Genomic DNA, 22943 nt, shown 5'->3' on the forward strand with positions numbered 1-22943 from the left:
GTTTTATAGTGGAAAGAGCTTCATTTGCTTTCGTTATTGGACAGTTCAAGTTCTTCACAGACACTATAATCTCTTTAGCAGGAAAAGTCAGGAAATGTGAACCAACATTGTACTTATAACATCCATCCAAAACACTGCTACAAACACTTGTCCATCTCAAAGGTAAACATGTATTGATTGGGAAAGATTGTGTGATTTCTGAAAGTCAACACTGGTTCTTGCTTTGTTTTACAGACGGATCAACAATATGCAAATAGTGTTGCTGAAAACCTCAAGCGCCTGTGAGTACCCTAGTTTCCCATCACTATCTGCTGGAGTTTCCCCGATACTGTGTGTGTGTGTGTGTGTGTGTGTGTGTGAGATAGAGAGAGAGAGAGAGCATGTGACTGCACACTTTCCCCCGCATGCTTTAGTGGACAATAGCAGAAGACACTGACGGGAAATTCATCCTCTGGGTGTTAGAGTTCCTCTGCTTCAGTGTGTGTCCCACATCAGTCCTGTGTGTGTGAGAGAGAGAGAGAGAGAGAGAGAGAGAGAGAGAGAGAGAGAGAGAGAGAGAGAGAGAGAGAGAGAGAGAGAGAGAGAGAGAGAGAGAGAGAGAGAGAGAGAGAGAGAGAGAGAGAGAGAGAGAGAGAGAGCATGTGAGTGTGTCCCACATCAGTCCTGTGTGTGTCCCACATCAGTCATGTGCTGTTGTTCATAATGAATTCTGCAAAGACTTACAATACTGGAACACTAGTGTGTGTGTGTGTCTGAGTCTGTGTCTGTGTCTCTTTGTGTCTGAGTCTGTGTCTGTGTCTGAGTCTGTGTCTGAGTCTGTGTCTGAGTCTGTGTCTGAGTCTGTGTCTGTGTCTGAGAGTCTGAGTCTGTGTCTGAGTCTGTGTCTGTGTCTGAGAGTCTGTGTCTGAGTCTGTGTCTGAGTCTGTGTCTGTGTCTGTGTCTGAGTCTGAGTCTGTGTCTGTGTCTGTGTCTGAGTCTGTGTCTGTGTCTGTGTCTGAGTCTGAGTCTGTGTCTGAGTCTGTGTCTGAGTCTGTGTCTGAGTCTGAGTCTGAGTCTGTGTGTCTGAGTCTGAGTCTGAGTCTGTGTGTCTGAGTCTGTGTGTCTGAGTCTGTGTGTCTGAGTCTGTGTGTCTGAGTCTGTGTGTCTGAGTCTGTGTGTCTGAGTCTGTGTGTCTGTGTCTGTGTCTGTGTCTGAGTCTGAGTCTGAGTCTGTGTCTGTGTCTGTGTCTGTGTCTGAGTCTGTGTCTGAGTCTCTGTGTCTGTGTCTGTGTCTGTGTCTGAGTCTGAGTCTGTGTCTGAGTCTGTGTCTGTGTCTGTGTCTGTGTCTGTGTCTGTGTCTGAGTCTGTGTCTGTGTCTGTGTCTGTGTCTGTGTCTGAGTCTCTGTGTCTGTGTCTGTGTCTGTGTCTGTGTCTGAGTCTGTGTCTGAGTCTGTGTCTGAGTCTGTGTCTGTGTCTGTGTCTGAGTCTGTGTCTGAGTCTGTGTCTGTGTCTGAGTCTGAGTCTGTGTCTGTGTCTGTGTCTGTGTCTGTGTCTGAGTCTGAGTCTGAGTCATTGTCTGTGTCTGTGTCTGTGTGTCTGAGTCTGTGTCTGAGTCTGAGTCTGAGTCGGTGTCTGAGTCTGAGTCTGTGTCTGTGTCTGAGTCTGTGTCTGTGTCTGAGTCTGAGTCTGAGTCTGTGTCTGAGAGTCTGTGTCTGAGTCTGTGTCTGAGTCTGTGTCTGAGTCTGTGTCTGAGTCTGTGTCTGTGTCTGTGTCTGTGTCTGAGTCTGTGTCTGAGAGTCTGAGTCTGTGTCTGAGTCTGTGTCTGTGTCTGAGAGTCTGTGTCTGAGTCTGTGTCTGAGTCTGTGTCTGTGTCTGAGTCTGAGTCTGAGTCTGTGTCTGTGTCTGTGTCTGAGTCTGTGTCTGTGTCTGAGTCTGTGTCTGAGTCTGTGTCTGAGTCTGTGTCTGAGTCTGAGTCTGTGTCTGAGTCTGAGTCTGTGTGTCTGAGTCTGAGTCTGTGTGTCTGAGTCTGTGTGTCTGAGTCTGTGTGTCTGAGTCTGAGTCTGTGTGTCTGAGTCTGTGTCTGTGTCTGTGTCTGTGTCTGAGTCTGTGTCTGAGTCTGAGTCTGAGTCTGAGTCTGAGTCTGTGTCTGTGTCTGTGTCTGAGTCTGTGTCTGAGTCTCTGTGTCTGTGTCTGTGTCTGTGTCTGAGTCTGAGTCTGTGTGTCTGAGTCTGTGTCTGTGTCTGTGTCTGTGTCTGTGTCTGAGTCTCTGTGTCTGTGTCTGTGTCTGTGTCTGAGTCTGAGTCTGAGTCTGAGTCTGTGTCTGTGTCTGAGTCTGAGTCTGAGTCTGAGTCTGTGTCTGTGTCTGTGTCTGTGTCTGTGTCTGACTCTGTGTCTGTGTCTGTGTCTGTGTCTGAGTCTGAGTCTGTGTCTGAGTCTGAGTCTGTGTCTGTGTCTGTGTCTGTGTCTGAGTCTGAGTCTGTGTCTGAGTCTGTGTCTGAGTCTGTGTCTGTGTCTGTGTCTGTGTCTGTTTCTGAGTCTGAGTCTGTGTCTGTGTCTGAGTCTGTGTCTGAGTCTGAGTCTGAGTCTGTGTCTGAGTCTGAGTCTGTGTCTGTGTCTGAGTCTGAGTCTGAGTCTGTGTCTGTGTCTGAGTCTGTGTCTGAGTCTGAGTCTGAGTCTGTGTCTGTGTCTGAGTCTGTGTCTAAATCTTTGTCTGAGTCTGTGTCTGAGTCTGTGTCTGTGTCTGAGTCTTTGTCTGAGTCTGAGTCTGTGTCTGAGTCTGTGTCTGAGTCTGAGTCTGTGTCTGTGTCTGTGTCTGTGTCTGAGTCTGTGTCTGAGTCTCTGTGTCTGTGTCTGTGTCTGTGTCTGAGTCTGAGTCTGTGTGTCTGAGTCTGTGTCTGTGTCTGTGTCTGTGTCTGAGTCTTTGTCTGAGTCTGAGTCTGTGTCTGAGTCTGAGTCTGAGTCTGAGTCTGAGTCTGTGTCTGTGTCTGTGTCTGAGTCTGTGTCTGAGTCTCTGTGTCTGTGTCTGTGTCTGAGTCTGAGTCTGTGTGTCTGAGTCTGTGTCTGTGTCTGTGTCTGAGTCTCTGTGTCTGTGTCTGTGTCTGTGTCTGAGTCTGTGTCTGTGTCTGTGTCTGAGTCTGTGTCTGAGTCTCTGTGTCTGTGTCTGTGTCTGTGTCTGTGTCTGAGTCTGAGTCTGAGTCTGAGTCTGTGTCTGTGTCTGAGTCTGAGTCTGAGTCTGAGTCTGAGTCTGTGTCTGTGTCTGAGTCTGAGTCTGAGTCTGTGTCTGTGTCTGTGTCTGAGTCTGTGTCTGAGTCTCTGTGTCTGTGTCTGTGTCTGTGTCTGAGTCTGTGTCTGAGTCTGTGTCTGTGTCTGTGTCTGAGTCTCTGTGTCTGTGTCTGTGTCTGTGTCTGTGTCTGAGTCTGTGTCTGTGTCTGTGTCTGAGTCTGTGTCTGAGTCTCTGTGTCTGTGTCTGTGTCTGTGTCTGAGTCTGTGTCTGAGTCTCTGTGTCTGTGTCTGTGTCTGTGTCTGAGTCTGAGTCTGAGTCTGTGTCTGTGTCTGAGTCTGAGTCTGTGTCTGTGTCTGTGTCTGTGTCTGTGTCTGTGTCTGTGTCTGAGTCTTTGTCTGTGTCTGAGTCTGTGTCTGTGTCTGAGTCTGAGTCTGAGTCTGAGTCTGTGTCTGTGTCTGTGTCTGAGTCTGTGTCTGAGTCTCTGTGTCTGTGTCTGTGTCTGTGTCTGAGTCTGAGTCTGTGTGTCTGAGTCTGTGTCTGTGTCTGTGTCTGAGTCTCTGTGTCTGTGTCTGTGTCTGAGTCTGTGTCTGTGTCTGTGTCTGAGTCTGTGTCTGAGTCTCTGTGTCTGTGTCTGTGTCTGTGTCTGTGTCTGAGTCTGAGTCTGAGTCTGTGTCTGTGTCTGAGTCTGAGTCTGAGTCTGTGTCTGTGTCTGTGTCTGTGTCTGTGTCTGACTCTGTGTCTGTGTCTGTGTCTGTGTCTGAGTCTGTGTCTGAGTCTGAGTCTGTGTCTGTGTCTGTGTCTGTGTCTGAGTCTGAGTCTGTGTCTGAGTCTGTGTCTGAGTCTGTGTCTGTGTCTGTGTCTGTGTCTGTTTCTGAGTCTGAGTCTGTGTCTGAGTCTGTGTCTGAGTCTGAGTCTGAGTCTGAGTCTGTGTCTGAGTCTGAGTCTGTGTCTGAGTCTGAGTCTGTGTCTGTGTCTGAGTCTGAGTCTGTGTCTGTGTCTGTGTCTGAGTCTGAGTCTGAGTCTGTGTCTGTGTCTGAGTCTGTGTCTAAATCTTTGTCTGAGTCTGTGTCTGAGTCTGTGTCTGTGTCTGAGTCTTTGTCTGAGTCTGAGTCTGTGTCTGAGTCTGTGTCTGTGTCTGAGTCTGAGTCTGTGTCTGTGTCTGTGTCTGTGTCTGTGTCTGAGTCTGTGTCTGAGTCTGTGTCTGAGTCTGTGTCTGTGTCTGAGTCTATGTTTGAGTCTGTGTCTGAGTCTGTGTCTGTGTCTGTGTCTGAGTCTGTGTCTGTGTCTGAGTCTGTGTCCTTCCAATAAGTCCTTCAAACCTGCAAATTCACATTCATTTTGATTATATGGAAAGGAGCAGATTGGACATTTTAACAAAAGTTTAACATAAGCAATGAAGTCAGACAGAATTAGTTACTTCAAATTTATTTATTAGGATAAACCCCTTGAGATGCATCATCTCGTTTTCGAGGGGGTCCTAGAATGTGGTATCAATATATATACAGTTGTCTTCGCAGCGCACTAAACCTCTGCTCTTCCTGTGTGTGTTTCAGGTTCCCAGTGGAGATTCAGTCTGGGCTGCTGGAGATCATCTCTCCGTCTGTTCACTTCTACCCAGACTTCTCTCACCTCAAAGAGTCGTTCGGGGACCCTAAAGAGCGGGTCAGGTAACGCCTGCGCCTCTCATCCGTCAGTGTGTGTGTGCTGCAATTAACCATCAGTCAACAGTGTGAACGCGGAGATGCATTCAGTCACTCCGCATGGAAAACATATTTAGGGCTCTATGAAATCTGTTTTATTTTTCACCAAAGTACTTTTTATTTTTTCCTGGATTCTGTTATGTTTTCCTGGTTTAAAGGGGTCAAGACGTTTTTGCCTTGATCTTTGTGCCATTAAATACTCCTGCCGGTTTCAGAGCTGAAAACATCCTCATGATAAACCAAGCATTTATTTCATCAAGCTACAAAAACAGCTCGTTTTGATATTGCAGGATCTGTGATGTCACACGGGCAAATACATTTGCATATGCCCGCCTCCAGAGCAAGACATCGACCAATAGTAATCATCATTGTACACAACTGTGTGTGTGTGTGTGTGTTCCACCAGGATCAGGCTTCTTTATGCCTTATTCATGAGTGCACACACACACACACACATAAATATTAGTATTGTAACCTGTAGTGTAAATGAAACACTAGTGTGAATGTAATGTGGACTGCAACTAAAATGATGTTTGAGTTCACTTTAAAGTCCAGCAACAAAGTCAATATAAAACGCGTACTAAAGAACAATTGGGGGCCGGATTGTCTAAACGGCTCAAGCACTGAATGGGTTAACACACGCTGGTGATGGGGTAACTGATGCTGCAACACCTGAAGTGATCCGCTCAACCTCTTTTAGTCTCTCTCCAAAGTGGTCCTTTCTGGACACACACACACACACACACACACACACACACACACACACACACACACACACACATGATCTCTTTTCACTTTCTCCTCATGTAAACCGTCAGGACTGATGGCAGTCAGATCTCATCAGGTCAAGCAGTCTGATGACCAGATCAATGCTGGATCCAGCACACACTCCAGCACACACTCCACACACACTCTAGTCAATAACCAGTCAGCCAAGACAAACACAGGTCCATTTCGAGCGCATTCATTTCTCTCCACGCGTGTGTTGCAAGCGTTTCGCTCAGCATGTGTTTTTCAGGAGTAGTTGAAATATTCATGTTTTCTGAGTTTGAGAGCGTACTGTCGGCCTAACAGGTGGTGTTTATACTAAGATGAATTATTCCGTCGTTCCACAGGTGGAAAACTTGCATGTGTTTATTCAAATGCCTCAACATTTGGTTTAGTGTGAAACTCATTTCGTTTTCATTACACTAAATTAAATCCAGTCTTTTAGTATTTAAAGACTTCGACTGATCTGTAAACAACCAACATGAGTGAGTGTGTGCGAGTGTGTGTCTGTGTGTGTGTGCGCGCATGTGTGCGCATGTGTGTGCGCGTGTGTGCGCGTGTGTATGTGCGTGTGTGTGTGTGTGTGTGCGCGTGTGTGTGTGTGCGTGTGTGTGTGTGTGCAAAAAAAAATCGTACTGACCCCAAACTTTTGAACAGTATTGAAGTTTTGTATAATGTGACAACATTAATAAATGCTAAATATAAATGCTCTTCTTTTGAACTCTATCCATTAAAGAATTCTGAGAAATAAAATCGTCCACGACTGTTTTCAACACTGATAATAATCATAAATGTTTCTTGAGCATCAAATCGTCATATTAGAGTGATTTCTGAAGACTGGAGTAATGATGCTGAACATTCTGCTTTGATCACAGGAATAAATTACACTTTACTATATATTATTAAATATACACTCACCTAAAGGATTATTAGGAACACCAGTTCAATCTCTCATTAATAAAATTACCTAATCAACCAATCACATGGCAGTTGCTTCAATGCATTTAGGGGTGTGGTCCTGGTCAAGACAATCTCCTGAACTCCAAACTGAATGTCAGAATGGGAAAGAAAGGTGATTTAAGCAGTTTTGAGCGTGGCATGGTTGTTGGTGCCAGACGGGCCGGTCTGAGTATTTCACAATCTGCTCAGTTACTGGGATTTTCACGCACAACCATCTCTAGGGTTTACAGAGAATGGTCCGAAAAAGAAAAAACATCCAGTGAGCGGCAGTCCTGTGGGCGAAAATGCCTTGTTGATGCCAGAGGTCAGAGGAGAATGGCCAGACTGGTTCGAGCTGATAGAAGGGCAACTTTGACTGAAATAACCACTCGTTACAACCGAGGTATGCAGCAAAGCATTTGTGAAGCCACAACACGCACAACCTTGAGGCGGATGGGCTACAACAGCAGAAGACTCCACCGGGTACCACTCATCTCCACTACAAATAGGAAAAAGAGGCTACAATTTGCAAGAGCTCACCAAAATTGGACAGTTGAAGACTGGAAAAATGTTGCCTGGTCTGATGAGTCTCGATTTCTGTTGAGACATTCAGATGTTAGAGTCAGAATTTGGCGTAAACAGAATGAGAACATGGAACCATCATGCCTTCTTACCACTGTGCAGGCTGGTGGTGGTGGTGTAATGGTGTGGGGGATGTTTTCCTGGCACACTTTAGGCCCCTTAGTGCCAATTGGGCATCGTTTAAATGCCACAGCCTACGTGAGCATTGTTCCTGACCATGTCCATCCCTTTATGGCCACCATGTACTCTGTCCTCTGATGGCTACTTCCAGCAGGATAATGCACCATGTCACAAAGCTCGAATCATTTCAAATTGGTTTCTTGAACATGACAATGAGTTCACTGTACTAAAATGGCCCCCACAGTCACCAGATCTCAACCCAATAGAGCATCTTTGGGATGTGGTGGAACGGGAGCTTCGTGCCCTGGATGTGCATCCCACAAATCTCCATCAACTGCAAGATGCTATCCTATCAATATGGGCCAACATTTCTAAAGAATGCTTTCAGCACCTTGTTGAATCAATGCCACGTAGAATTAAGGCAGTTCTGAAGGCGAAAGGGGGTCAAACACAGTATTAGTATGGTGTTCCTAATAGTCCTTTAGGTGAGTGTATATTATTATTATTACTTTTTATTTTGCAGTTTTACTATAGTAATATATTTAATGAAATAATTTTGACAGTTATATAAATAATTACATGTTAATAATAATAATGATGTAATAATAATGCTGATGCTGATGATGATATTAGTGGTGAGTTTCTCCTGATATCATCATGCTCAAACTGACGGTTTATCCATATTTTGCTGCTGTTCTTCCTGGAGCGCTCGGCCGATCTCTGTCATCTCTCTCTCCTCTGAAGCGTTTGCATGAACGTGTGTGTTGAATGCTGGACACTCGTATAGCCTGACGTTACTTCCTTCATCACACCGAAGCGCAGATGCAGAGGAGAGTTTCTCCCGCGGGTGTGTGTGTGTGTGTGTGTGTGTCGTTGAACAGATCAGATAAGAAACTCCGATGTAAATTTGTGTGAATGTACACGTCTGTCAGATCGCTTCCTTGCGGCAGGGCTCGTCTCACAGCAACACACTCCGTTTGTATGCGTGTGTGTTTATGTAAAATAGACACACTCAGAGATAGGCTTGTGCGTTTATCGTTTCCACACCATCTGTTGCATTCGGCATGTGTAATTTCTTCATTAAAGAAATAATACTTCTCCTATCCTAGTATAATATACATAGACAGAGTAAGCCATTGATAGGCTGATTCCCTGAAAAGTGTTATATGACACGGGCCACAAACAGCTAGTGTGACAATCTATATTTTATAAATAGATATAGATAGAAATAGATGGATAGTAAAAATTGGTTTGTATAAAAAAGAAGTTCCATAGTGCGTAAGAGAAATCCCATAGCTGCTATAGTCATTCATTCATTCCAGTGACCAGAATAGTGAGATATCTGACAGATTTCATGTGTTGAATGAGCAAACACAAGCTGTTGTGTCATTTAAAGCCAGAAAGCTGTCTAGCTGCGGTCACAATAGATCAAATGCTGAATACTGAAAGTTTAAAGTGGCTAAAAATCCTCAAACCGGATTATAGACTATATGTATCAAACGTGCAGATCTTTCTTTTACAGTAATACATGTGGCAACATCAGAAACTATTTGTTTATGTCATGCATCATTTCACGGACACAGAATGGACACTTTTGGACAAAAATATTTCAACAGATTTTTTTTTTAAAAGAAGTTTGCATTTAGGTGTATTTACCACAGTGTAAAATGCATTTACACTGAAATTACACACATAATGTTATGAGATTCATGTTTTAACTACAAAAGTTTCAACAAAAAATATAAAACGATGGAAAAAGGCAATGATACTTTTGCCTATGAAAGTAAAACCGTTTCAGCAAGTGTCTAAATGAGTGAGTCATTGTATGATTCACTCAACCAATTTGATCAAAACGTCTGATTCATTCGAGAACAGAGCGGCTGCTTGTCTTCATGACTGGATCATTGCATTATTGAATAATGTGGTGTTCAGAATGCCACTGTGAAGCTTGGTTTTGCTGTGGTTTGTTTGAGCTCTTTTCTTTAGCAAAAACAGACAGTATTGACAAACGTGCCACGTAATATTGACTTCTATATTGAACTGTTTTATCAAATCAAATGTGCAGTCATGCTGATATTCAGAAAAACGGCTCTCTTGTTGGTCTTGTCTCGCTATGTCATAAAAATGTAAAACATGAACTCATACAGGGGCATTTTTGCCTTCATATCTCTAATTTCCTGAAGTCCCCATTCATTTCCTGACATTAGCGATCTTTCATAAACCATAAGTCGCATACATTAACAATGAACCTACTAGTGATCTCATATAATAGGCAGAACTGTCAACTCGATTTTAACAAATCAGGGAAAGTGGTTAAAATGGCTGTTTTGTTCAGTAGAGACTCCATTCTCTGCCAAACATGGCAGCGTCGTCTCAACCAATGGCTCGATTGTGGGGCGGGGCTTTCAGTTCGATTGACCAATGGCAGATGGACGAGAGTTCAAGAGTTCTGTTTCAACACTTCACCTTTAAAGGAACAGTATTTTTAAGTGAATAATAAAGTAAATTAAAGTCATTATTGACTATAAATGTACTTCTGCATTGTACCTCACACATCAAGACTCTTCCCGGTGTGATTGACATCAGTGATGAGACAGACGTTTGTCTGGATGTGGTTATCTGAACGGAGGGAGAGGATTCCTGCACATAATGATTTAGGTGTTGCTCTGTTCCTCACACAGATATATCAGAGGGTCTTAGAAGACTCGGAATAGCTAACAAACTCATACGGACTATTTTTGTGAGACGTTTGTTGTCATTTTTTGTGCTTCATACTTTAACAGCGCATCCGTGTTCATTAAATATGAATCGGGTGTCTGGGTGTGTGAATGAACGAACGTACAGATGCGCACTGTTACAGACGAAATATAAAAGACAATATTTAATTGACTAGCTTTGGATAGATTATAAAGTTTTTACTATAAAATAGAGATCAAATAAGCTTTTGTTAGACAGTTTCTGCTCATATGTTAAATTTATAGTATGTTTAGTCAAAAATAAACTAATCAACTGTTATAGTGTTTGTTCCAATGCAGGCTATATACAAATAATGAATCCTTAACTTTGAAATATGTATGATAAAATGAATTGGCCTACTTTAAAAAAAATAATACTTTATATGGAAAAAGAATGTTCTTTTCAAGATGTTTCCAACTCTAACTTTGAACCAATTCTGTAGAATGGCCCATATAACCCTGACCAGGATTTGTTTCCAGGTATGACTAAAAATGTGCTTTTGACTTTCATTTATATTTATATTTTATAAATATATATATATATATATATATATATATGTATATATGAATCGGTATGAACACACACACATATATATATATATATATATATATATATATATATATATATGTGTGTGTGTGTGTGTGCACTGTGCATACATATACACACACACACACACACATATATATATATATATATATATATATACAGATATATAGTCCTTGCATTCTTTCTTGTGTGACACACCTGAATGAAAGGCTCATTATTATGCAGGTCTTTGTCTTCTCAGATGAGAACCACCTAATTATACATGAGGAGGTTGGGTCGTTCACGCCTCCACGCATATTGCCTTTTCAAACAAAAATGTTTTTTTCACAATTTAAAAGAATCTATTGTTTTATGTGAATGATTAGGCAGGATGATTTTCTGATCATTTTGAAGCAAAAACTCTAGGCCACAACTTCCATTAGTCAAAAGTCTTGTGGACACATATTTAGTGTGCGTTTTGTGGCCTTATTTCAGAAACTTTAATTTTTAGTTTTTTCAATAACCATGCATAAACAATATTCTCTCAAAAATACAAACATGTACATACATGTTGCTCACATATTATGGTAGCCCTGTTTGTGCCACATAGAGTGTAATTTCACCTGTGCCGTTAATATGTTTATAAGCAACTGAAAAAAGCACAAATGTCAGGGCATGTCCAAACATCTCAAGGACCCCAAAACACCTTGGTCCCCAGAGGGTTAACACTGGACAAACAGCTCTGCCACACACAACCCATCACTCACTGAGGTGTCTGTGAACACTTATCATCTTCAGTCTGTGTGTTTGTGTCTGTCGTACTCTCCGTAAAGCGTACGCTGGATGTTTTTGCAGGTGGAGAACGAAGCAGAACCTGGATTACTGCTTCCTGATGATGTACGCCCAGACTAAAGGAACCTACTACGTACAGGTAAGATTAAACCAAATCACACATTCAAACTGAACAGATGCTTGGAGAACATGAACAAAAGCACAGTTATTGGGTCTGTGTGAACTGAGCTGGTTCCAGAGTGATGTTTCACAGGTATTGAGGCAGTAAATGAGTGATAATGTTCTGTCAGCCGGTCCAAATAAACCCTGCAGTTGTCTTGTGTTTTGGGAACGGTGGGAAATGGATTCCGGAGGAAATAGAAAGCTCTTATAAAGATAAGCTGATCTTTGAGTAAAGCTACTGTTGCACTTCCTTTGAAGAAAGTTCTTTTATGATCTTTTGTGTGTTTAGATGAAGCGTGTTCTTTGACACTGATGTGTGTGTGATGACTGCTTTTCTTAGAAAAGAGCAAAATTCAGCCTCCACTTTACTTTTAGCTTAGCAGTCCCAACACATGCATTAACCTCACCCAACATGGGCGTTTAAAGAAAAGAAAATGCACTCTACCAGCGTAGAATCCCGTGATTCAGTGGAATGGCATGGAGTTTGGCAATTTGTGGATGAATGAATCAAAAGTCGGCCTGTAGAATGAATCAAATCTCAACATGGACTAGTGTCTGTGAATATTAAAGCTGTTGAATCTGACGTCTGGATGTTCTGCGTGTCTCAGTTTGGTCGTCTAGCTCGTGGCGTTTCAGCGTCTCACTGTGTGAACACTGAACACATGGACGTCGGAAGCAAAAAAAAAAGTGTGTGTGTCCTCCCCCAGAAATTTTTTACTGTAGTAAATGCCATTTCATGTATTCTAGTGCCTTTCAATTAAACCAGTAAACTAAACTGCTTCACGTCGTGCATTAAATGCACAGCTATCCGTGGATTATCCCGCCGCTGATACCATGGTCATTTGCCAGCATTGACAACTTAAAGCTGTTATTGATGTTTGCAACACAATATTGGACATGGAAGGGTACAACGGGCGGCTATTTTCAGCAGTTCGTTGAGAAATATGATGTAGCGATTCAGCGGAAATGGATTAGTTTATTAGGGCATTCCTCGAGTGGAATGGATTTGACTGACGGCGCTCTGAAAAGTGAACAGACATATGCGCTGAATTAGAGACGGTAAAAGTGAGTGGGTCCAATATCATCTGGGTCATCATGGGTCTTGTCCCGCCCGTATACAATGGTCCCGACGCCCATGCATGAACTTCATCTGAGTCTCTTCAGCAGCGTTTCACCATTTCATTTGAGGAAACTCTTATATCATACACACACAGAAACTCAAAGGTCTACTTACCAAAAGTTCGGTTTAACTTGAAGAAATTATAACAGAAATATATTACCATATCATAGGAGAGTGTTCTTCTTCAGGTAGTAGTGGTAATAATAATAAGAATATAACAGTAATAAAGATTATTAAAACACACAGAATCCCAACAGTCTTCATTATAATCTGCCCAAATGAAAGTTTGTTCTAACTTATATATTACTATTGCACAGTAGAATGTACTTCTTAAAGTAATAATAGTACAATTTATTAAAATATTCTTTTGTTTTGTTGAAAAATATATTTTAAGCAGTAGTCTAGTAGCAGAAGGAATTATTCAATTTTCATTTGATTGTCAGATCAGTGAACTGCAATTCCCAGCATGCAGCTCAGTATTTAAATATGGCCCCCTCTGACTCCATATCCCAGAACACACACACACACACACGGCAGTACTCTAATGCTCCCTTCTCCTGTTAGCGAACGATTTACCTCGTGGGAAATGAGACGTGATGCCCTCTCAAGTCAGATTTACCACTGGCAAACTCAAGATCATTTTGATAGGATCCGGTCACTCACACCACATCAGGAGGAGGTCTGAGACTCGTCACACACGACACTGGACACGTGTAAACGCATCTGGTTGTTGAAACCACATATGTGAATTTTACTCCTCTGTAAACACGAGCGAGTGAGAGCGTGTCATAGGCTATATGTCATGGTATAGGCAGATATGATGGCACACATCACCGCATCTCTTCATCAAGCCAGCGCTCACTATCGCAAATCAGAGTGAAAGTTGCAGACCATCAACTCCTTAAAAGTAGAGAAACGAAATGATCTTATCAGTGCTGATGCCATTCTATAGAAGTAATGTAGACTAAAATCAATCGGCAATCTACTGATATTCCTGCCGCTTTCGGATGTCAATCAAATGTTAAATTTTCTGTCGAATTTCCAAATATGGAAGTGGATTTTAGAAGTGAAATCTGAAAGGTGAATATGGATAATTGAATGTTTAATAATGAAAACGTGTTTTGAATGGAAATATTCACAGCTTAAATATACAACCAATTTCAGCTCATAAAAATGCAAGCCCTAAAAATACAACGCATTAAACCGCAAGCTTGGTTAATGCAATGCATATTTTTTCAAGTAGTGCAATTCAACAAGCTTTTGTGTTTCAAGAACATTTGGCAAATTATTTTACTTCCATGTCGCTCTCTCCTATTGCGTTCTTTGATTTTGAAATTAGCAGATTGTCAATAAAATGCAGCTCATATCTGTTGCTTTCGGTGACGTGAACTCCATTAAATCTGCATATAGCGCGGGAATTAAAGATGATCGGATTTAAATCTGTTTTGCGAAAACATTTGTGTCCAGGTGTAAATGGAGTTATTTTGCTAAGTCATATAGCTGTTGTCCAGGTGTGAACACCCTATTGAGAGTGAGGAGTCACGTGCCGATTTGGGCGGGGTCTGAGCCGGTCGGCCATGATGGAAGGAGACGCTATCGGTTGCCACGCCTTCAGAACTTCACTGAGGCGCGACTAAACATTCATCCAGAAATAGCGAAAGAGAGACAGCGCAGCTTAGTATTTGTTTACATTTTACCGATACGCCGCAGTTTCTTTGGAAGATATGGAGAAGGAAGAGAAATGAAAGGGGTTCAATCGGGAGAGACTAAATAGCTAGCCAGCTTAGAGAAACTGCTTGTCAATAAACTGACAGCAGCAACAGCGAGCAAAGCCTGCTTTCAAAAGCAACACATTTCAGCACAGTTCGCCTTTTATTTAACACAAACGAACGAAATGAATACTCTGTTATTCAACTAGAGTTGTTTCATTTGTTATAGATATATCTGTACCGTGAAATGTTTTAAAAATACACTTTTTTTAATGACGTACGATTCGCATTGACAGGGGAATGTCCGAACTGTTCACTTAACGTTGCACGGCAGGTGCAAATGCACGTATCTGATTCATATTTATTTCCACATATGAATGAGGCCTGAATGAAACATCAAGTATGACTGAACTCTGGCAGTTTAACGTTACAGGTTTGGGGGTTTCTAAGTCTTGCACCCGCAGCCGCAACAGACTTGTTCAGCTTCTAACGTTAATCCTCTTGCATTGTGTAGGCAGTAACGTTAGTCACTGATACCATAAACAAACCAGGTAATTAACTTTGTCAGCGTATGTGAAAGGTGGTAGACTAGTGCTTTGGTCTTTCGTCCATTCTGTAGCAGGTCGTACGGGTCCATGTTGATGTCAAGTAGTTTCTCTAAATAACGCTGCTTTGTGTTGTTATTTAGTCTCTCCCGATAGAGCCCCTTTCCTTTTGCTTCCCCCTTCTTCATTTATTCCCAAGAAACTGTGCCTTATCGCAAAAATGCAAACAAATATCAAGCTGCTCTCTCTCTCTCTGTCGCTATTTCTCTCGGTCTCACGGTCGAAGTAACCATGACAACGGATAGCGTATCCTACCAAGATGGCGAATCCTTCCCACAATGCAACACGGAGTGATACGCGTGACGTCACCTTCTCATTCTCAATACACGAATCCGACGAGCGTTCTGTGTATAGGGTTGCCACCTTTGATTTTTGAAAAACCGGGACACGATTTTCCAGCGCTGTTTTTCCTTCATATTTAACTGAAATTTTGGCGGGACACAAAACACAGGTAGCGGAGAACGGGTCTCCTTGGGTGGGCCTTACCCATTCAGAAAAGTTTTCTCTTTTCGCCCAGTCTGAGTTGTAGGTTGTAAATCGTTTTTTCTTTGGTGGCTCATGCGATTTTGTTGTGTTATCCTCCTCGTCCGTCTCTCCCCCCATTTCACAAAACTGAGTAACGTAACAACGTTAGGTAAATAGAAAGTTAAAAAAAAAAGCTAGCTAGCAACTGAACTCGCACTGTTTAATCCTGGATGTGTGAGTGCGCGCGCGCGACCGACAGACGGCAGAGGCAGTTGCTAGGCGATATAGGCGCTTTGTATTTCTCCTTCCAATCAAATAAAAGTAAACGCCTGGCATCGGCCAATCCACTGTTTTACCCGTTTACAGACACAGGATTGGATGTACACAACCATGAAGACAACACAGTAACAGTAGAAGGAGACGGTTTAATTTGAAACTAGGAAATTCTACTTTAATTCTACTTTAGAAGTACCTTTTCACAAAAAAACGGGACAATTCGTGTCCCGGGAAAGAATATAAATTTTCCGGGACTGTCACTCAAAAAAGAGAACAATCCCGGGAAAACCGGGACGGGTGGCAACCCTATCTGTGTAGGCTGCCATCTTGTGGCGACGCCATTACTGAGCTGTTAGCGGTATGTAAACAAACCTCCGTGATAACGCACCCTCGATGCCAGAACAGCCAGGCAGAATGACTTGTTGGGTTGATGATGTTAGACAGTGGCCTCCAGTCACAGATGAAGGTACAAACGATCTTACAGATTATTTATGAAAATAGCTTGGCAAGCTAGCTAGGCTAACGTTAGCTAACGAGGAAACTATAAAAAGATCTGTCCATTTGGCAACAATAAATAAATAAATGACATCGAATAAACGAATTCATGTTTTTCATTTGTGTCCATTATTTATCTCATTTTCACATTGCAAAAGGCAAGGGTAAGGTACAGCTAGAAAGTATACATAATATCGACCAATTAGTGTTTTTAAACCATGGAAAGCGGTCAATATAACAGCAGGAGAACAATTATAACGTTACATTTAGCTCAGGAAAGCCATTTAATGACCATAGCATGTTAATTGAATGGAAAAAAATAGCTAGAGAGGAGATTTTGCTGAGCACTATATTACATATTTATTATATTTTTTACTTATGTCATTAAATCATTGTTATTATAACAAAAACTGCATTATATTTATTTTAATTTGTTATTTTAAAAAAATTCTGTCACAGTCAAGCAAATCAAACATTAACAACAGACCTAACAGTAACGTTACTAACGTCACTGCCCCAATGCGCCCTTTACTGCCGCCACTGAAACCATTTAAACCGGAACATGTTTTCCCACTCGACATTATAAAAGTTGTAACGTTAGTGACAGTCGTAAATCGCGGGCTGTTTATTCCAGTGGACGCAAGTTGCAACTAAAACAATAGGAGGCAATGGCGCAACGCTACCCAGCAACAGCTCCGTTATGGCGCCCACTTACTTCCGGTAGTTTCGTCTATAGGGTTCGGTCAGGGACTGGGACGGGCATGGCCGAAGCTTCATGTTGTGCTCAGCGACACATTTTTGTGTTGATTTTGATGTTTGTTTTGGGTTGTTGACCACGGCCCATTATAAGATTTCTAGCAGAGGGTTTTGATTTTTTATATGTTGGTATTTGCTAGAATCAATGATACCATGATGTGTCTGTGGAAGAAGTCCAGGACCTCCAGCAGAAAAGGCCAGCATCATATTACTCCTGCATTAAGACGATATAGACACACGTCCTCCTCCTGCAGATTCACTGCACCTTTAGTTGATTGGAACTTCTTAATTATTGCCCTGATTGTGGAAATGGGGATTTTCAATGCTTACGCTATTTCCTTACAGACACTTTCTATTTTGTGAAGCTCAACAATCTTTTGCTGCACATCCGAACTATATTCAATGGTTTTACTCATTGTTAAGGGAATTTGGCCTTTGTTTCCTCATATTTAAACTCCTCTGAAACAAGAAGTCATAGATGGACAATGTCATGTTTAGACACCCTGGTGTGATAAAAATATGTAAACATAAATGAGAATATTCCTCATAATTTACTCATAAAAAATTCTAGGGGTGCCAATAATTATGTTCAATGTGTTTTGTAGAAAAACATTTATTTCATAAATTCCATTTTCAATTCTTTTACAATGATTTTCTTTTTAATGAAAGGATTAACAATGCGGATTTAATTTTACAGCCATCGTTGATCATATTTGCCAGGGGTGCCAATAATTCTGAGCACAACTGTATATGAATAACCAGTTGAAGCGTATTATATGTTTAATACACAGCAAAAATATCCTGTATTCAAGCTGAATATCTAGATGTGAATGTTCCAATATCATATCATAAATGTCCACCGGACTTCTGAACACACAACCCTGTTATGGATCCACACGTCCCGTCGCTTGTGTTGTGTTATCAAGCCTTGATCACGTGATCTAGTGTGCGCGGATCGCCTAACGCTTCTGTTCGTCACTCGATTCATGCCTGTCGGATTTTCAATCGTTTGCTTTTTTAATAAACTCAATACGGATTACATTTTAAAAGGTTAACTAAATGTTTAGTTTTATAAGTTGATTTGATTACCACCATATTTGAAAGTAAAGTTGTATTTGCCATTACAATGTTTTTATATTCTATGTACTCCTGACAGTAAACCTATATAAAGGTAACCAATCAGGTCAACCAGTGGATCTCTGAGCTGAGTGAGTGAGTGGAGGCGGGGCTCATTTGCATATTCATAGAACCGCGAATACTAAATGAGGCAAGGGTGTCGAGTTACATTCAAGATGTTTTAACGTGTGAAGATTTTTTGTCCAAGAAAAAAACGTTTAAATATGTCATTTTGGTGATCAAAGATGAGTTTTAAGGGATAAAGTTATTGACTACAGGGGGACTTTAACCAATGCATTGAGACAGATTTTTGCTCATACCGCCCTGCAGTTAACGTTTATTTTATTTCAAGTACATTGTTTTATTTAATGGTTTTAGTTATGGTTGAATTCTAAGACTCAGATGATCAATGCCACAGAAGTGTTTTACGGATCTCGTTTCCATTACTGCCAGAAAAACATCTCAGCGCCAGTAAGATAATAAGTTTAGAAAGGCTGTAAACTTCTGGACTCTTGTATTAGCAAAACAAATTCTGAACATCTGAGAACATTTAAAACCGTTTGATTTTCTTTCTTCTCCCTTTGATAAAATGCATGTGAAAATTGGACCGAATTATAATTTTACGTACAGTTGCCTCTGCTTTAAGCTGGGATAACAAAGTATATTAACATCCGGAAAAATTACACACTTCACCTTTAAATCATTTAGCCTTTAGATAACCTCACCCCCCCCACCCCCCACCCTAAAAAAGAACTGAACTTGTCACGATTATATGCAAATGACTGGGATCCACTTCTTCTTCATCCTTCAGCATGCTCTTTCTCTCTCTCTCTCTCTCTCTCTTTCTCACAGCTAGAGGATGACATTGTTGCACGGCCAAATTACTTCACCACGATGAAGAACTTCGCCCTGCAGCAGCCGTCCGAGGAGTGGATGATCCTCGAGTTCTCCCAGCTGGGCTTCATCGGTGAGGCTCACACTGCGTATCAGCACACACACACACACACACACTCACACTGCGCACCTCCTCTATCAGCACACACACACACTCACACTGTGCACCTCCTCATGGACAGATCCCTCTCACACTCAAAACCTCATAAACCCATTATAAAGCTGGTTATGTCTCCAGGAGTGGATGAACTGTTGAGGTCGCTAATGAAAGGATTATTTTCAGAGATTCACATCTTCACATGGGATGAGAAAGTGATTTGGTCCATTCGGTTCACATTAGTCTCCACCTGAGAAATGTCATGGAGTGACACAAGAAGAGCCAGACCCAAACCTGTCAGTCCTAGAAGACAAGAAAAGATCAGAGAAAACAAAACTTACAGAAATTGATGGTTATACTTTATTGTGATGGTCCACTTTAGACATTCTACTAACTATAAATAACTTATCAACTACATGTGAACTAACTCTCATTAGAGTATTAGTGGACTGTTAGGTTAGGGTACAGGTTAGTAGAATAAGTTGACATGTATTTGCAAAGTTACCTTTTTAAATAACTAATGTAAATAACTTAGTTTTCCCATGTATTGACTGATGGCTCTGCTGTCCTCATGTAGAGAGGAATACTGGGTAAGTGCAGAGGTGTGTGTGTGTGTGTGTGTGTGTGTGTGTGTGTGTGTGTGTGTGTGTGTGTGTGTGTGTGTGTGTGTGTGTGTGTGTGTGTGTGTGTGTGTGTGGTACTCATCTCACTGTTCCTCAAAATTAATAAACAGTGAAATGCAAACTCAGAATATTATGCAAATCTGCAATAATTAAATAACACTAATAGACTTTATGTATTTAATCTCACTTTACTAACCAATGTCTTTGCTGCTGACCTTCGATGATCCAATTCAACCATATTAAAAGCAAAAATGGCTTTAGACAGACATCTCCTTTGTTTAATTGTTGTTTTATTTCTGCGCCCTCTACTTTTCAGTCGTGAGTTTGCATGTCCTTCAGCCTGAGGCTTATTCACTTCTGGTGTGAAAGGACCTTTACCTTTGCCAAAATAGAGCTTTTTTGTTGTTGTTATTAAAGAGCAAACAAACAAGCTCAGCGCAGGTGAGGGAAATTAACCCAAATGTAACGTATGCATTACTTAAAAAAATAAAAAAAGAGTTACGTTTTTCAATATTGTAACACATTACTTTTAAAAGTAACTTTCCCCAACACTGGCGAAGTTATGTGCAATTTTACTATACGATATGGTATTGTTGCCATGACAGCGTAACACCCAAAACAGCTGTAAACTTTACAGCTCAAATAACAGTGTTTTTAACATAGTAATGCACTGTGAGTGTTTGTATAAATTATAATCTTTAAGTTTCTGCTTTTAAACCCTCAAAAAATTGTCCTCATTCCCTTCCATTGTAAGTGCCTAACCTTGATATTTTTGTAAATGAAAACTAGAGACAGGTCTAAATCATATTTTGTGTTTATCAATATTATAGACACCGATGTTCTCAACTGAGCTTAAGTTGCAATGAACCCGCAATATTCAATTTAGAAGATTTAGCATTTTTCTTGACTTACACCTATTTGACACTATAGTCTGCTTTTAACTACTCGTGTAACTAACGTGAACTGTTTTTCTCCTGTCTATATTTCTTATATCCTTTACGTTTATCGCGGCCTCTAGTGGTGATGCAACTAGGTCATTACAGAAGAATTCATTCACATAAAGAAGGACCAGTGTATTCCTCCTTTGACGAAACAGTCATCAGGAGTGAATAATGACAGAGTTTTCATTATTTCAATTACCCAACTCTATTGTTTTGGTACTTCAGTTCTCTACCCATTCATCCACAAGTTTACCTTGGCTAACGGCGTCTGAACTCTGAGTTTAATCAGTTGGGTTCAATTAGAGGAATGAAGCTCTCCCCAGTCCAACCTGTGGCACTGGCAGCCGCAGTGATTGCTCTGGTACGATGTGTGTTTGAAATGAAGGCTAATTATGTTGATGATGGTGATCAGTGCTGGCTGAGGCCTCGAGGGATGGATGGGAAAAGGATTGATTTTGAGAGCTCTCGGAAACTCACCGCTGGGCCGATGAGTCTGCGAGTTAGTGGAGAAAATGAAGACTGTATGAACTCACTTATATCAGAACAGCACCTGTAAGCGTTTACATCAGGCCATGCGAGGGTGACGTGACCAAGGGTTGAGAACCGGTCTATAGCTTTAGAAAACTGCAGCACTTAGTGTCCGATCTTCACCAGCGTTTACATTTGATGGATTTGGCAGACGCTTTTACCCAGTGACATTTTATCAGTTCAGTTCATTTTGAATTTTTTTGTATTTGCCATAATCATCACAATTATAATAACAAATAAAGGCTTGAAATATCTCACTTTGCATGTAATTCAACCTTTTAAGTTGAATTACTGAAATAAGATATTCTAATTTTTCGAGTTTCACCTGTATATCATGAACTATGAATAATAGTAACTTCAATAAATGCTGTAAAATGCACCTAAATGTGTGCTATCAGTGTTGACTGATGTTGTGCTGGCGTGACAAATACATTTTCAATGGATGTTTTTACTCATCACAAGGGCTGATGGCAAACACACTCTTCATTGTTAGCCGACTAAATTTAAACCGCCTGTTCTGACACCGGCCTCGCTTTAGACGAACACAAGTCTGTGTGTGTCGGGTCTGCTGGGACTGGTTTGATCCATGGACTTTAGTCATGTTCCTCCTCATGATCAGCCATGTGATGAGCAACAAGAGAGCTGAAACAGACTCCCGCTCAGACCAGTTTATGATGGTAACTGGCTTCTAGTTGGTCTAGATGGCTGATCCTTTGGATTATCTGCTAGTGGAGCTGGTTTCTGACTTGTAGACCATGTTGGTGGAGCTGGTTACAGCTGGAAGAGCATCTTGAATCAGCAAGAAAAAAGTTGAACCATGTTAAAGTCGACATGACATGAAAGTTGCGCTCGTCTTTTCTTCCCTATTGTGATGTATATCCCAGTGCAACACTTCTGGAACCAGTGGCGAACCTACTGTGGTTGCCCTAGGCTAAATGAATGGTAACACATGAATATGAAGGAGGTTTTATGACTACTGTCATTGAGTGTTATTCACTCAATTATGAAATTTTGAACAGCATATTTCAAAAACAACTTACCCCACCTTTAACAAAATGTCGATCTTCATCTTTATAGTATAAGATACAATTCAAACTTCAAGATACAGTACAGTATAACGGATTGTCCCCTTAAAAATGGTGCTTTGTGTGGTGGTGACAGGAACAAGCTAATTTAATCTTTATTTTAGTACTTTATTAGTGTATCAACTAATTATATTAACTCAACTAATTTAAGAAGAGTTGAATAAACTAAATACTAATTGAATAATGCCAAGTAAGTAAATGTATTGATTAGGGCTGCCACCGACAAAATATTTTTCTAGTCAACTAGTAGTCATTCATTTAAGCAATTAGCCGACTAATCGCAAGTTAATATTAATTTAATTAGGCTGCTTAAATATATACGGGGGGAGGGGGGACATTTGCCTATTCCGTGCTCAAGAACACATGTAAATCTTGGCACAAAGCACCGGCAAAAGTAATGATGATTAATGTGTCGGGGGGAAAAATAGCAAGAAGACATTTTAATTGTTTATTAATAAACTAGTGTTTTCTGAGTCTGTTTTGGCTGTAAAGATGAAGTTGACGATGCTGACTCTCCATCTCCGCAGGATAGTGAGCGCGGCGCCTATAGAGAGAGAAATGCAACTTTTAATCGGATTACATTAACTAAGAGTATTTGATTTCAATTAGAATTGGTTCATTTTAAAGTAGACATTTCAAGCTTTATTTCTCATGTCTGTAGGGCAAGTATTCGCTGAGTTTCGGTTCATATTTGTGATCGCGCCGGCT

At 41.1% G+C, this 22943-nt stretch overlaps 1 protein-coding gene across 1 annotated transcript in view; it reads left to right on the top strand.

The window, feature by feature from the left end:
- Nucleotides 1-22943, top strand: part of mgat4b (alpha-1,3-mannosyl-glycoprotein 4-beta-N-acetylglucosaminyltransferase B) — a gene marked incomplete at its 5' end in the record, with an annotated part of 183262 nt that overhangs the window by 22542 nt on the left and 137777 nt on the right. The window contains 4 exon segments of the mRNA XM_056242630.1: nucleotides 235-281; nucleotides 4755-4868; nucleotides 11427-11502; nucleotides 18920-19034. Of these exon segments, the coding sequence (XP_056098605.1) occupies nucleotides 235-281; nucleotides 4755-4868; nucleotides 11427-11502; nucleotides 18920-19034 (352 nt within the window).

This window comes from Rhinichthys klamathensis, unplaced genomic scaffold, assembly GCF_029890125.1.
Source record: "Rhinichthys klamathensis goyatoka isolate OS25496 unplaced genomic scaffold, OSU_Roscu_1.1 h1tg000734l_1, whole genome shotgun sequence".
NCBI lineage: Eukaryota > Metazoa > Chordata > Actinopteri > Cypriniformes > Leuciscidae > Rhinichthys > Rhinichthys klamathensis.